At 43.5% G+C, this 14,087-nt stretch overlaps 1 protein-coding gene across 6 annotated transcripts in view; it reads left to right on the top strand.

The window, feature by feature from the left end:
• herc1 (HECT and RLD domain containing E3 ubiquitin protein ligase family member 1) overlaps positions 1–14,087 on the top strand; it is a 483,062-nt gene that overhangs the window by 394,727 nt on the left and 74,248 nt on the right. For all 6 annotated transcript variants that reach the window (XM_087981970.1, XM_087981969.1, XM_087981967.1 and 3 more), the window contains exons 58-59: positions 1,482–1,628; positions 3,047–3,148. In XM_087981970.1, coding sequence (XP_087838096.1) covers positions 1,482–1,628; positions 3,047–3,148 — 249 coding nt within the window. The remainder of the gene's footprint in view (positions 1–1,481; positions 1,629–3,046; positions 3,149–14,087) is intronic.

The raw sequence follows: 14,087 nt of genomic DNA, 5'->3' as shown, positions 1-14,087 counted from the left end.
TAAAATAGAACTATAACATCTTACTTTTTAAGTTCACTTCCACTCATAATAATTTATAGCAACTCACTAGGCTTCATGATTAAGCACTGTACTTCCATTCTAATTGTTTGTGACTTGTGCACCAGAATACTTAAATCCCTTTCCATAATTGTTCTCCATTTAAATAATGCTCTGCTGTTTCATTCTTTCTACCTCAGTGAATTTCTTATTTTCCCACATTATAGAATCGTTACAGTGTGGAAACAGGCCATTTGGCCCATCGAATCCGCATATCCCATCTGGACCAATCCCCCCCCCCCCCCCCCCGCCCACGCAGTTCCCACAACTAATCCACCTAGCCTGCACATCTCTGGACATAGGAGCAATTTAAGATATCCTCTGGCAATCCACCTAACCTTTGGACTGTAGGAGGAAACCAGAGCACTTCAAGGAAACCCACAAGACACAGGGAGAATGTGCAAACTCCACACTGACAGTCGTCCAGGGTGGAATCAAACCCGGATCCCTGGCACTGTGAGGCAGCAGTGCTAACCACTGAAACACTATGCCACCTCTATTATTATTCCCAATTATACTTCATCTGCCAGATTTGTTTCGAATGTGGGGTGCTGGAAAAGCACCGCAGGTCAGGCAGCATCCGAGGAGCAGGAAAATCAATGTTTCAGGCATAAGCCCTTCATCAGGAATCCTCACCTGCTATGCTTTTCCAGCACCACACTCGATTTCAATCTCCAGCATCTCCGGTCCTCACTTTCTCCCTGCCAGTTTTTTTTTACTCGTTCAACTTATCTTTATCCTCCTGCAAACTCCTTTTGTCACCTTTATACTTTCCTACCTGTCTTTGTGTCATCTGAAAATTTAGTTATCAGGGTTTTGTTCCCTTCATATAAGTAATTGATGTAAAATTTTTGTTCAGGCCCAGAACAGACCGCTGCAAAACTTTAACGGTCGTATCCTACCAATTAGATATGGACCTACTTATCCTCTCCTAGTTTCGGCCAACCAGCCAGTCTTCTATCTATACTAATATATTTGCTCGTGCACCATGTGCTTTTATTTTCTGCAATAACCTTGCATTTGGCATCCTATCAAATGCCTTCTGAGAATCCAAGTACAGTATGTCAGTAGGATTATCCAGGTTCAGGTTACTCCTTCGAAGAATATAGTGAACTGGTTAAATGATTTCCCCTCCACAAAACAATGTTGACTTTACCAATTACTTTCAGCTTTTCTAAATGTGCAGCTGCAGAACGAATTTTTAATTTTTGCTTAATGGATTACAATTGAGCTGCTTCTTTTTGATTCTGTGGAATGTGCCTTAATAAACCTCTAAATAGAAGTAACGCATCAATTGTCAAAGAATATCTGTGCCTTTATAAACTTTTTTTATATGAACAATCCTTGTCTTCTGTTATAATATATTTTAAAGAACATTATACTTAATGTTTGTATTTTAATTTTTATTATCATGGAATTTGAAGAGTGGATGTAAAAATGTCGGAGAGGCAGCGTGCATCTATCAACTGAAGGGGCACATCACTCCGGTGCGCACTGTAACCTTTAGCCCTGATGGACTGGTCTTAGTATCAGGGGGACTTGGTGGACTAATGAACATTTGGTCACTGCGGGTAAGAAGTTAGACTAACATGAATTGTGTTGTTTCTATTCTATTCTAAAGTGCTAGCTTATCAAAAATTAACTAAATTAGGAAATCTATCAAAAAAGCCTACAGTTTCTTCACTGAAATGGATTTTAATTATAACCTTCGAACTTGAATTTTCCACATCGTTTCATTGGTTTACACATATGGTATACTTTTTATGGTTTTCCATTTGATGAAAATGCTAAATAAAAAATCTAGTCTGTTTTTCACTTCATTTAAGTTTTGGAAGTTGCACAAAAAGTTATAATCAGAATTTTATGAACATAATGGACACGTTTGCCAGAGGTGGAGAAAGTGCCATAAAATTCCATGAGTGACTTTCTCCCTGTTGACCCACCCAACCTTGCCACAATTTTACAGGCAGTGAGTGAGACGAAAAGCTGCCCTTTAGGCCTTTGTGACCAATTGATGTCATTTAAAAGCCACTCCCCTCTTAGACCACAATTTGTTAAAGTAGGAGGAGAAGTGCAGGAAACCAGCAGGTTTGTGTACTTTGGCAGGAAAGATTGGTGGAGTTGAAGGTGGAGTGTTGGATAGCTCCTTCAAAAAGCCCCTTTTCTGAGTACCCCCTCAACCTGATTGTTACACCTGTCCTTCATTCCAGACTTGGGTCTGCGATGATCAAAAAACTGACTTTACATCTAGCTTCCACCTCTTTAGTTTGTGGGATAAAGTTAAAAATCATACAGCATCAGGTTATAGTCCAACAGGTTTATTTGGAAGCACTAGCTTTCAGAGCACTAGCTTTTTTGTTCCTAACCCAGGATGGTAGTGTGCTACAGAGTGTCGTGACAGGTACTGGTGCTATTCAGAATACAGCCTGGATTCCTGATGTTGGAGTTGCAACTTGTTCCAATAGGTCCAACAGGTTTATTTGGAAGCACTAGCCATCAGAGTGCCATTCCTCATCAGGTGGTTTCTGGGATAGATTGCAGTCCCATTATTGGCCACAATTCCCAATGGAGCTGCCAAAACATACCTCAGCTTTGAATGGTTCCAAGATAGCTGTCCAAACTGAGGTACATTACAACTGGTGACATCTCTTTTGATGGCAAGCAGGAAATACATTAAATCCTGCTCTATATCTGCACACCTGATCAGAAGTTCTTGTGTGCATCTTCAAAGTTGATTTCTTTAGTTTTTCCAAGGATTCTAATCATTGTTTCTGTTCAGACCTTCCTGAGACACTTCAATACTTGAAGATAAATCAGAATGGAGTATAAATGATCTCTATTTCCTAAATTTAACATTTACACAACTCTATTTCCTAAATTTAACATTTACACTTGGCTGCTTAAGAGTAAACATAGCTGCAAATTTGTTGTCTTCCCAGAAATAATCCAGTGACCCTTTCTCATTTACTTTTTCTTGTTCCTAACCCAGGATGGTAGTGTGCTGCAGAGTGTTGTGACAGGGTCTGGTGCTATTCAGAATACAGCCTGGATTCCTGATGTTGGAGTTGCAGCTTGTTCCAATAGGTCAAAGGTAGGGACCAGAACTCTGGCATTGTATGATGTACTTTTACAAATTCCCTGATATATGTTTGGACACTGAGAATTAAAGTTTTTAAAGTGACTGCTGATTAAATAATTTAAAACAGTTAGTCATCATTTAGGGTGCTCGAGATCAAGACTTTAAGACTCCTACATTTGGTTCGGTAGGATCCGTGCAGAAACAGGCCACTAGACCCAATAGATCTATGCCAATGTTTATACTCCAAATGAACCACTTCCAACCTTGCTTCATCTCGGGGTGTAACCGTATCTTTCTATACCCTTCTTCCAACATGTAGTTATCTATTTTTTTGCAAAATTGCATCTAATCCTCCATCATTCAATTTGGTGGTGAGTTCTGCATTCTCACCATTTCCTTACAAAAAAATTCTTAGATTTATTTATAATTATCATATTTACAGCCTTTGGTTTTGGCCTTGCTTGAACCAGAAACTTCTTTATGGTTATGCAAATGATGTAAATATTTTATTGCCATTCGATCTTGCCTTTTTCAAAGATAAGCTTCAAAGATAAGCAAAACAAATAGAGTGAGTGATCTCTTAATTGAATGACAGACAGCTTCCTTCATATGCAGTATTGTCATGACCAATCCCTAAACAAGGTTCCCCAATTTCCAGACGGGATACCGCAAATCATTAAATTCCTGGATGAGGATGGTTGAACTGGCTCCCTTTCTTCAATCACTTTCCCCCTCAGTTAGTCACAACAATGTTGATGCCTTTCTCCCATTCCAAATATATCTATGTTTTAATTGAAGCAGTTTAATTGGGCTTTCTTGATTTAAAGAAGAGTTTTTAAACACAACATAAATGTTGAGTAATAAGAAGCAAAATGTATAGACACACATTAAGGATTCATAAAAGTAATCATAAAATTGGAGAACACCAGAAGTGTTGAGATTGAAACTTAGCGTCAATTTCATGATCATTGGTTTATTTGAAGATTGAATGAGAATTTTTTTGTCATGGTTTCTTTCAGTGGTGGCTGGCTCAGTGCAAGAGGTGGTATTTTCACCTTCTTTATGTACTGTAGTATCAAATGGCTGTTCCCAAGGTGCAACTTTCACACTATGTTAGATCACATTGCATGTCGGGTTCCTAGTACATACAGACTAGCAGTAATCCCAGTTTTATATAGTCATTTTGGATATTGTATCACAGGTTGTTGACTGAAGCAAGGGAGGAAGTAGCAAGTGTGCTTGCAAGAACTTTCAATTCCTCTCTGGCCACAGGAGATGTGCTGGTAGACTGGAGGACAGCCAATGTTGTACCAATAAAGGGATAAAGCATGAAAGTACAGTCTGAGTCAGTCTAACCTCGCTAGTAGAGAAACTGTTTGAAGGAATTCTGAGCAACACAATTAATCTGCATTTGGAGAGAGACAGGGATTAATGAAGAACAGTCAGCATAGTTTTGTTAAGAGGAGATCTGTTCTGACCATCTTGATTGAATTAGACAAGGAGGTAATCAGATGTGCAGGTGAGAAAAATGCTTTTGAAGTAGATGAGATTACTTACAGTGTGGAAACAGGCCCTTCGGCCCAACAAGTCCACAACGATATTCTGAAGAGCAACCCACCCAGACCCATTCCCCTACATTTACCCCTTCACCTAACACTGCGGGTAATTTAGCATGACCAATTCACCTAATCTGCACATTTTTGGACTGTGGGAGGAAACCAGAGCACCCGGAGGAAACCCACGCAGACACGGGGAGAATTTGCAAACTCCACACAGTCAGTCGCCTGAGGCAGGAATTGAACCCGGATCTCAGGCGCTGTGAGGCAACAGTGCTAACCACTGTGCCACCGTGTCTACTTGGACTTCACTAAGGCTTTTGATAGGGATCCGCATGGGAGATTGATAGCAAAAGTAAGAGCCCTTAGAATCCAAGGAAATTTGGTAAATTAGATCCTCAATTTGCTGAGTGACAGGAAACTGATGGTGATGGTTGAGGTGAGTTTTTCCAGTAGGTCAGTTTTGGAGCCCTGGTTGTTTGTGGTATCTGAATGATTTAGATTTGAATGTGGGAGGGTTGATCAGTAAGTTTGCAGATGATACAAAAATTGGTGGGTTGGTAAATAATGAGAAGGATTGCCTTGAATTGCAAGAAGACATGGACAGGGTGGTCAGATGAGCTGATAAGTGGTAAATGGAATTCAATCCAGATAAATGTGAGGTGATGAACTTGAGCAGGACAAACGAGGCAAAGGAATACATGAACGGTAAAACCCTGGATCAAAGGACCTTGGTGTGTATGTACACTGGTCCCTTAAGGTACCAGGACAGGTAGATAAAGTGGCTAAGAAAGCATAGTCGAGACAGAGAGTTTAAGAGCAAGGAAGTTGTGCTGGAACTGTATAAAATATTGGTTTTGCAACAGCTGGAGGATGCATGCAGTTCTAGAATCCATATTGTAGGAGGGATGTGAAAACATTGGCGAGGGTGCACAGGAAATTTGCCAGGATGTTGCCTGGACTGGAGAGTTTTAATTATGAAGAGAGATTGAGCAGACTGGGATTGTTCTTGGAGCAGAGGAGATTGAGATGTATAAAATTAAGAGGTACAAATAGGGTAGACAGGGAAAAAAAAGACTTTCCACTTAATGGAGAGATCAGTAACCGGGCAGAGATTTAAAGAGAAGCGAAGAGGTCGAGACGTTATGTGAGGAAAAGCCTTTTTCACCTCAAGGGTGGTCAGAATCTGGAACTCATTGCCTTGTCAGGGTGGAAGAAGCCCTCATAACAAAAGAATTATTTAGATGTGCACTTGCGGTGCTAAGGCATTCCAGGTTATGGGCCAAATTGCTGTAAAATGGGAAGGAATATTCCGACAGGCCTTTCTCTGTGCTGTAGACCTCTAAAACTCTCTGATCCTAGAAATGCAAAACACAATCATATCTGCAAGAGATGGCTTCCTGCTCAGTGGGAGTAGGTAGTCAGCTTCTTGTTATCTCTTGCTTCTTATTTTTTTGTTTAAAGTTGCCTCCAACTCTTGTAACCCACTCAGGACTATATGAGACAGTGCCTGAATTTATATTTGCATCATCTTTTGGATCTAATAGTCCTTTTTACAGAAAATAGTGGAATTAAGTACTGAAGGTAATGATTAGTCACTGTGTAGGTAACATGGCACTTGTGTTAGCTTCTCAGCACACAACAGATTCTTAAAATTGAACACTTCGCTTTTGGTGTTGTTTCCTTCAACATAAATCGATGAGTTATAATTTGTATAGGAAAGCTCATTCTCAGCATTTGTCCTAATTTTGTTAATATGACAATGATGTTTGCAAACTTCTACAGTTATTTTGGCTGACTGCTTCATAGGAGAACACTGTCACAAAACGGTGAAGTGCTGAGCGTTGCTCTATAAAGATTGGGGGGATGGAGGTAATCTTGCACAATGTGATTGCATTTTCAGTATTTTCTGTTTTTATTTCCAGCAAGAGTGGTTATGCTACTGGTTCACAACTCTAAAGGTGTAGCAAACATGTGATCAAATGCTAAATAAATGATTATTTGCTATTTTCAGTTCAATGATGGCGTCTGCTCAGGGTCATGAGTTTCTGTTATGGGACTTCATGTGACAAAAGAGGCCAATTCTTGATGTGCATATCTTTGAACATATGGAGCAGGATGTTCCATGTAGAAGTGGGATCTGGAGTGCAGCATTTTCTTCTTTCTCTGTCGCCCACTCTGCTTCAACGTTCAACGTTGGTTCACTGGAGAGTGTAGGAGCAGACCATACCTGAAGCCACCAAACAAGACTACTTGCATACCAAACAACATAAGCAGCAAGTGATAGATAGACCTAAGGGATCCCACAAATATAAGCTCTGCAGTCCTGCTACATCAGTTGTGAATGGTACTGAGCTGAAAAATGTGTTGCTGGAAAAGCGCAGCAGGTCAGGCAGCATCCAAGGAGCAGGGGAATCGATGTTTCGGGCATAAGCCCTTCTTCAGGAATGAGGAAGGTGTGCCAAGCAGGCTAAGATAAAAGATAGGGAGGAGGGACTTGGGGGAGGGGCGTTGGGAATGCGATCAGTGGAAGGACATTAAGGTGAGGGTGATAGGCTGGAGAAGGGGTGGGGTCGGAGAGGTCGGGAAGAAGATTGCAGGTTAAGAAGGCGGTGCTGAGTCCGAGGGACTGAGATAAGGTGGGGGATGGGGAAATGAGGAAGCTGGAGAAATCTGCATTCATCCCTTGTGGTTGGAGGGTTCCTAGGCGGAAGATGAGGCGCTCTTCCTCCAGGCGTCGTGTTGCCATGGTCTGGCGATGGAGGAGGCCAAGGACCTGCATGTCCTTGGCGGAGTGGGAGGGGGAGTTAAAGTGTTCAGCCCCGGTGCGGTTGGGTTGGTTGGTGCAGGTGTCCCAGAGGTGTTCTCTGAATTCCAGAGGTGAGGTGAGAGTAACAGCCCTTGACATCATTTTACCAAGTGTGGCATCAAGGAACCCTAGCAAAGCTGGAATTAGTGGGTATCAGGAGGCAACCCTCTTCGATGGTTGGAGTCATACCTGGTATATAGACAGATAGTCATGATTGTTGGAGGTCAGTCATCTCAGCTCCAGGCCATCCCTGCAGGCGTTCCTCAGGGTAGTGTCCAATGCCCAACCATCATCAGCCGCTTCATTAATGACCTTCCCTCCATCATAAGACCAGAAGTCGGGATTTCCAACAATGATTGCACGATGTTCAGCGCCATTCACAAACTACTCAGATACTGAAGCAGACTCAAATTCCCCTCCAAACCTCTCACCATCCTGACTTGGAAATATATCAGCATTCCTTTACTGTCACTGGGTCAAAGTCCTGGAATTCCCTCTGTAATGGCATTGTGGGTCAACCCACAGCAGGTGGACTGCAGCGGTTCAAGAAGGCAGCTCACCACCCCCTTTTGTTGAGATTTCTTGTGTGCTCGTACATGTCACTGATACACAGTTCAGGCCTCTCTGCAGTACAGATGTGAGATTATGGCACTAACTGTGTTCAGTAGGACCTTTCTTGACTTTAGATTTTTTTTATTTTAGGTTTAGATTTATTGTCATATTTATGTACAAAAATAAAGTGAAAAGTGTTTTTCGCATATTATGTACAACGTGTCGTCAGACTCCAGCACTGTCTTGAAACACTGAATAGAATGCAAGATTTTACCGCAATGGAGTTCATCTTTCCCTCCTCCTCTAGTTTCTCCTCTGCTGCTCCTCTAGTCACTGCTTAAACACAGCCGGAGTCTCTGAAACAGGCTCTGTTTCAGAGACTCCCTATAAAGGCCTCTGTAACAAGCTCTGCGATCTCGGTTATGGTCTTGCAATGCTCTCACAATCATGACTGCCATGTTGAAACTGGAGCTATTGGTGTGGGGATGCGCGGATTCCATCCTTCCTGTTCCCTATCCAGTGCTCTTCCAGATGATGCCGTTGCACATGGTTGTTGGAGTCTCCACTTTCCCTGTCGCTGATGCTGCCGCTCCTTCAGGTGCGGGGCCTAGCTGTGGACTTGGAGCCTTGGCTCAGCCTGTAAGTCTGAGCCAGGGGAGTCAGCCCAGGACTTGTGGGTGGCACAGTGGTTAGCACTGCTGCCTCACAGCACCAGAGACCCGGGTTCAATTCCCGCCTCAGGCGACTGACTGTGTGGAGTTTGCACGTTCTCCCCGTGTCTGCGTGGGTTTCCTCCGGGTACTCCGGTTTCCTCCCACAGTCCAAAGATGTGCAGGGTCAGGTGAATTGGCCATACTAAATTGCCCGTAGTGTTAGGTAAGGGGTAAATGTAGGGGTATGGGTGGGTTTCGCTTCGGCGGGTCGGTGTGGACTTGTTGGGCCGAAGGGCCTGTTTCCACACTGTAATCTAATCTAAAAAACTTGCTCTCACTCGTTAGGAGACCCTGAACTAGGATGGAGCATGTCTGGCTCATCCTGGTGTCACTGCTGCCAGAGGCCTCCACCTTCATCTGCCACCGTCCACACTTTAAAGAAAAGGGCAAAAGCAAAAATAATTTTAAAAAAGGAGAAAGAAAGCTGATGGGAGCAGCCAAATTCCATTCTACTCTGCCACCATCTTGAACTTGCAGAGGTCTTTGTTGTTAATCACCCACTGTTGTACATTGTAGAAAACTGAGCTAGGACAGCTGGTCCAGTATTGGATCCTCTTGTCAATGTCCTCCTTCTGAGAGAGGTGGCTACCATGGTACAGAAAATGCTCTACATCTGTAACCTGGGACATGGAATATTAATTGATCAGATCTGGATTGATATGGGTTTTGTTCTGGCAGTATTCAACAACTGGATAAACCTCTTTTGTGCAAAATTCAAGAGTCCGAGCAAATCTTACTCCGAGTGGACAGTGGGCAGTGACACTGCAGTCATTTGCACACTGTAGGAGTTGTATGTAAGGTCCTAAGAAATAGGAGTAGGCAGCTCAGCTCCACCTACAATTAAGATCATGGCTAATCTGAAACTCCTCACTTCCTCTTTCCTGCCTTTTTCTGTAACTCTTGATTCCCATCCTGATCAAGAAACGGTCTACCTCAGCCTTAAATATACACAAGGACTGTGTCTCCACAGCTCTCTGTGGCAAGAAGTTTCAAAGGCTCCCAATCCTCAGAAGGAATTTCTCCTGTCTTAGTCATAAATTGGCACATCTAAATTCTGCAACTGTGCCCTCTGCTCCTAGACTCTTCCACGAAGGTCAACCGCCTTAGAATTCTCTATGCTTCAATGAGATCACATAGCATTTTTCTAAATTCCAATGAGTAGAGTCCCAACCTATTTAACCTTTGTTCAAAAGACAGTCCCTCCATACTGGAATCATCTGAGTGAACCTTCTCTGAATTGTCTCCAATCAAATAATGTCTTTCCTTAAATAAGGGGACCAAACTGCTTACAACAGTCAAGGTGTGGTCTGACCAACAACTTGTACAAGACTTCACTACACTTGTACGCCAGCATCTTGAAATATGAGACACGATTCCAGTTGCACCTGTCTGTTAGCTTTTTGTGTTTTGTGCACAAGTACTGCAAGTCCCTTTGTGTTGCAACTTTACACAGTTTTTCTCCAATCAAGTAATATTCTGTTCATTTGTTCTCCCTTCCAAAATGAACAACTTCATATTTCCCACATTATACTCTGTTTGCCAATTATTTGTCCCCTTACTTAACCTATCACTGTCTCAGCCAACTGTTCATATCCCTCTCGCAACTTGCCTTTCAAGAATACAAGGTAGACAAACAGGAGGCTGGAAGAACACAACAAGCCAGACAGCATCAGGAGGTGGAGAGTTAACATTTCGGGTGTAACCCTTCTTCAGGACCCTTCAAGAATTAAAAAACAAGAACAGAGGATGCTGCTGAGAAGCAACTGAGGAAGATTCTGGGAGGAATCAGCTCAGTCACCGTGACTAAGGAGGGGATTGCAGAAGAGGTGGTGTCAGTGAACACTAAGAGTATCAAGCAAAGGGCGCTGCTGAGAAGCAATTGAGAGTTCTGGGAGGAGTTGGCTCAGACACTGCAACCGAGGAGGGGTACACAGGAGCGGTGGCATCAGCAAAAGCTGCAAGAGCACCGAACATAGGTACTGCTGAGAAGTGACTAAGGATGATTCTGGGAGGATTTGGATCTGTTGCCAGCAACTGCTCGGGAATAAGGAAAAGAGAGGCAAGCTATAGCAGAATGGCCATTTTTGGAGCAGCCATTTTGAGAAGGGTTGCTTGATGGTTGAAATGCTGCTGCCGGTTTAAGTGTAGGCTTTGGTAAATAGAGTGGTCAGCAACAAGGTATGGGTGTGGTAAGATTCTGTTCTTCGGCTTAGTGTAATGGGGTAGAGATGGCAGTTGAGGCAGTGGTATGCTCCTGACAGATGTGGGAGACCAGGGAGCAGTCTAGTGTCCCTGAGGACAATGTCTGCAGGAAGTGTGACCAGCTGCAGCTCCTCACAGACCTCATTGGAGAGGCAGTTGGACACACTGAGGAGCATACAGGGGGCAGAGAGTGTAATAGACACTAGTTATGGGGAGGTGGTCACACCGCAGGTTCAGTCAAGTAGTTGGGTGACCACTAGGAGAGGTAGGCAAGTAGTGCAGGAGTTACCTGTTGCTTTTCTGCTCTCTAACAGGTGTACTGTTTTAGATACTGTTGTGTGGGGATAGCTTCTCAAGCAAGTATGGCAGCAGCAGTCTGACCTGTGGCACCATGACTGGCTCTGCTGTACAGCAGGATTGAGCAAAGTCCAAGCAAGCATTTAGTAGTAGGGGACTCGTTAGGTGCAGAGGTGGGCGTATCTGTGGCTGCAATCGAGACTCCAGGATGGTATGTTGCCTCCCTGGTGGTAGGGTCAAGGATGTCGCTGAGCAGTTGCATGAAATTCATAAAAGAGGAATAGTGAACTATGTCATTGTACACATTGGTACCAATGACATGGGTAGGAAAAGAGATTAGGTCCTGAAGAGTGATTGTAAGGAGTTAGGTAGAAGTTTAAAATGCAGGACTTCAAGGGTAGAATTTCCTGAAGTAATTCATAGAATCATAGAATCCCAACAGAGTGGAAACAGGCCATTCGGCCCAATAGGTCCACACCAACCCTTTGACGAGCATCCCCACCCAGACCTATCCCCTACCCTACATTTCTGGGATTTACATATTAATCAATCAAAACCTGCATCACCATTGTAAGTGATTAAAGACTTAACAGCAATCTTGGTTTGCTCAATACATTCAAGGAGAAAGTGAGGGCTGCAGATGCTGGAGATCAGAGCTGAAAATGTGTTGCTGGAAAAGCGCAGCAGGTCAGGCAGCATCCAAGGAACAGGAGAATCGACGTTTCGGGCATAAGCCTGAAGAAGGGCTTATGCCTGAAATTCGATTCTCCTGTTCCTTGGATGCTGCCTGACTTGCTCGATACATTGCATCAGTTGTATCACACTTTGATCTTTTACTATAAATTGTGTCCTATGATCCTGCCCCACGAGCTACCTGACGAAGGAGCAGCGCTTTGAAAGCTTGTGATTTTTAAAATTTTGATCACTCCAGTTAAACACTGCACTCCAGTTAAATACTGGCACTTCCACACCATATATTTCACATGGCTAACCCACCTAACGTGCACATCCATGATCACTATGAGCAATTTATTATGGTCAATCCATCTTATCTGCACATCTTTGGACTGTGGGAGGAAACCAGACAACCCGGCAGAAACCAACGCAGACACAGGGAGAATGTGCAAATTCAACACAGATGGTCTCCCAGGGATAGAATCAAACCCTGCTCCCTGGCGCCGTGAGGCAGCAGTGTTGACAACTGAGCCACCATGCTGATTTCCGGTGCCACGTGTTAGAGTGAGTAGGATTAGGATGGTTTGGCAGATGAATGCATGGCTTGAGAGCTGGTGCAGGGGATAGGGGTTCAGATTCTTGGATCATTGGGATCTCTTCAGGAGGAGAGGTGACCTGTACAAGAGGAACAGATTGCACTTGGACTGCAGGGGAACCAATACCCTAGCTAGATTTGCTAGCGTCACTCGGGTGGAATCCAAAGCAGCAGGGAGACAAAACTAGGTTGAGGGCAGTGCAGAGATTAACGAGAGTAAGTTAAATAGTAAAACAGCAGTTTTGGTAATCCCAGTATTGACAAGGCAAGCAAGAGCATGGCAGGAAGCAAGGGAAGCCTGGCTTAAACTGCATTTATTTCAAAGCAAAGAGGCCCGACAGGTAAGGCAAATGATCTCCAGGCATGAACGGGTGTGTGGGACTGGGATATTATAGATATTACAGAAACATGGATGAGGGAGGGATGGGGCTGTCAGCGCAATGTTCCAGGGTACAAATCCTATAGGAAGGATAGAAGAAGAGGCAAGAGAGGAGGAGGAGTTGTGTGTTAGCTTAGGGAGAACGTCATAGAACGACAGAAAGAGTTGAAAGTTCGTTGACTGAGTCTATATGCATTGAACTGAGAAATAAAAAGGGGGCATTATTTTGATAGCATTGCACTATAGACTCACTAGTTGCCAGCAGGAGATTGAGGAGCAAATTTGTAAGGAAATTGTAAATAGCTGCAAGAATAATAGGGTTGTATTAGTAGTGGATTTTAACTTGCTTAACATCGACTGAGACTACCATACTGTTAGCAGCTTGGATGGAGAGAAATCTATTAAATGTGTTCAGGAAGAATTTCTTAGGCAGTATGTAGATGGTAATACTAGAGAAGGGGCAAAACTTGACCTCCTCTTGGTAAATAAGGCAGGGTAAGCAACGAAGTGTTAGTAGGGGAAGGCTTTGGGACAGTGAACATAATTCCATTAGTCTTAAAATAGCTTTTGTGGAAAGACTAGGTCTGATCCACAAGTTAAAGTTCTAAATTGAGGCAAGGCCAATTTTGATGGTCTTAGAACTTTCAAAAGTTAATTGGGAGAGGCTGTTTGCAGCCTGGTAAGTGGGAGGCTTTCGGAAACTAATGAGTTTCAGGACCAGTATGTTCCCATTAGAGTGGCACGGTTCACAGTGGTTAGCACCGCTACCTCACAGTGCCAGAGACCCAGGTTCAATTCCCACCTCAGGCAACTGACTGTGTGGAGTTTGCACGTTCTCTCCGTGTCTGCGTGGGTTTCCTCCGGGTGCTCGGGCTTCCTCCCACAGTACCACAGGTGAATTGGCCATGCTAAATTGCCGTGGTGTTAGGTGAAGGGGTAAATGTAGGGGAATGGGTCTGGGTGTGTTGCTTTTCAGAGGGTCGGTGTGGACTTATGGGCCGAAGGGCCTGTTTCTACACTGTAAGTAATCTAATCAGAGTGAAGGTAAGGCTGACAACAGTAGGAAACCCTGGATGACTTGAGTTATTGAGCCCCTGGTCTTTATACATTAGATATGTCTGCTTCTTAAACAGCTGGGATCAACTGAGTATAGAGGTTGACAAAGTATACTTA

The sequence above is a fragment of the Chiloscyllium plagiosum genome, unplaced genomic scaffold (genome assembly GCF_037043375.1).
Source record: "Chiloscyllium plagiosum isolate Xiang-an unplaced genomic scaffold, Cpla_swu_hap1 HiC_scaffold_42, whole genome shotgun sequence".
NCBI lineage: Eukaryota > Metazoa > Chordata > Chondrichthyes > Orectolobiformes > Hemiscylliidae > Chiloscyllium > Chiloscyllium plagiosum.
This window is presented reverse-complemented; position numbering and strand designations above follow the sequence as displayed.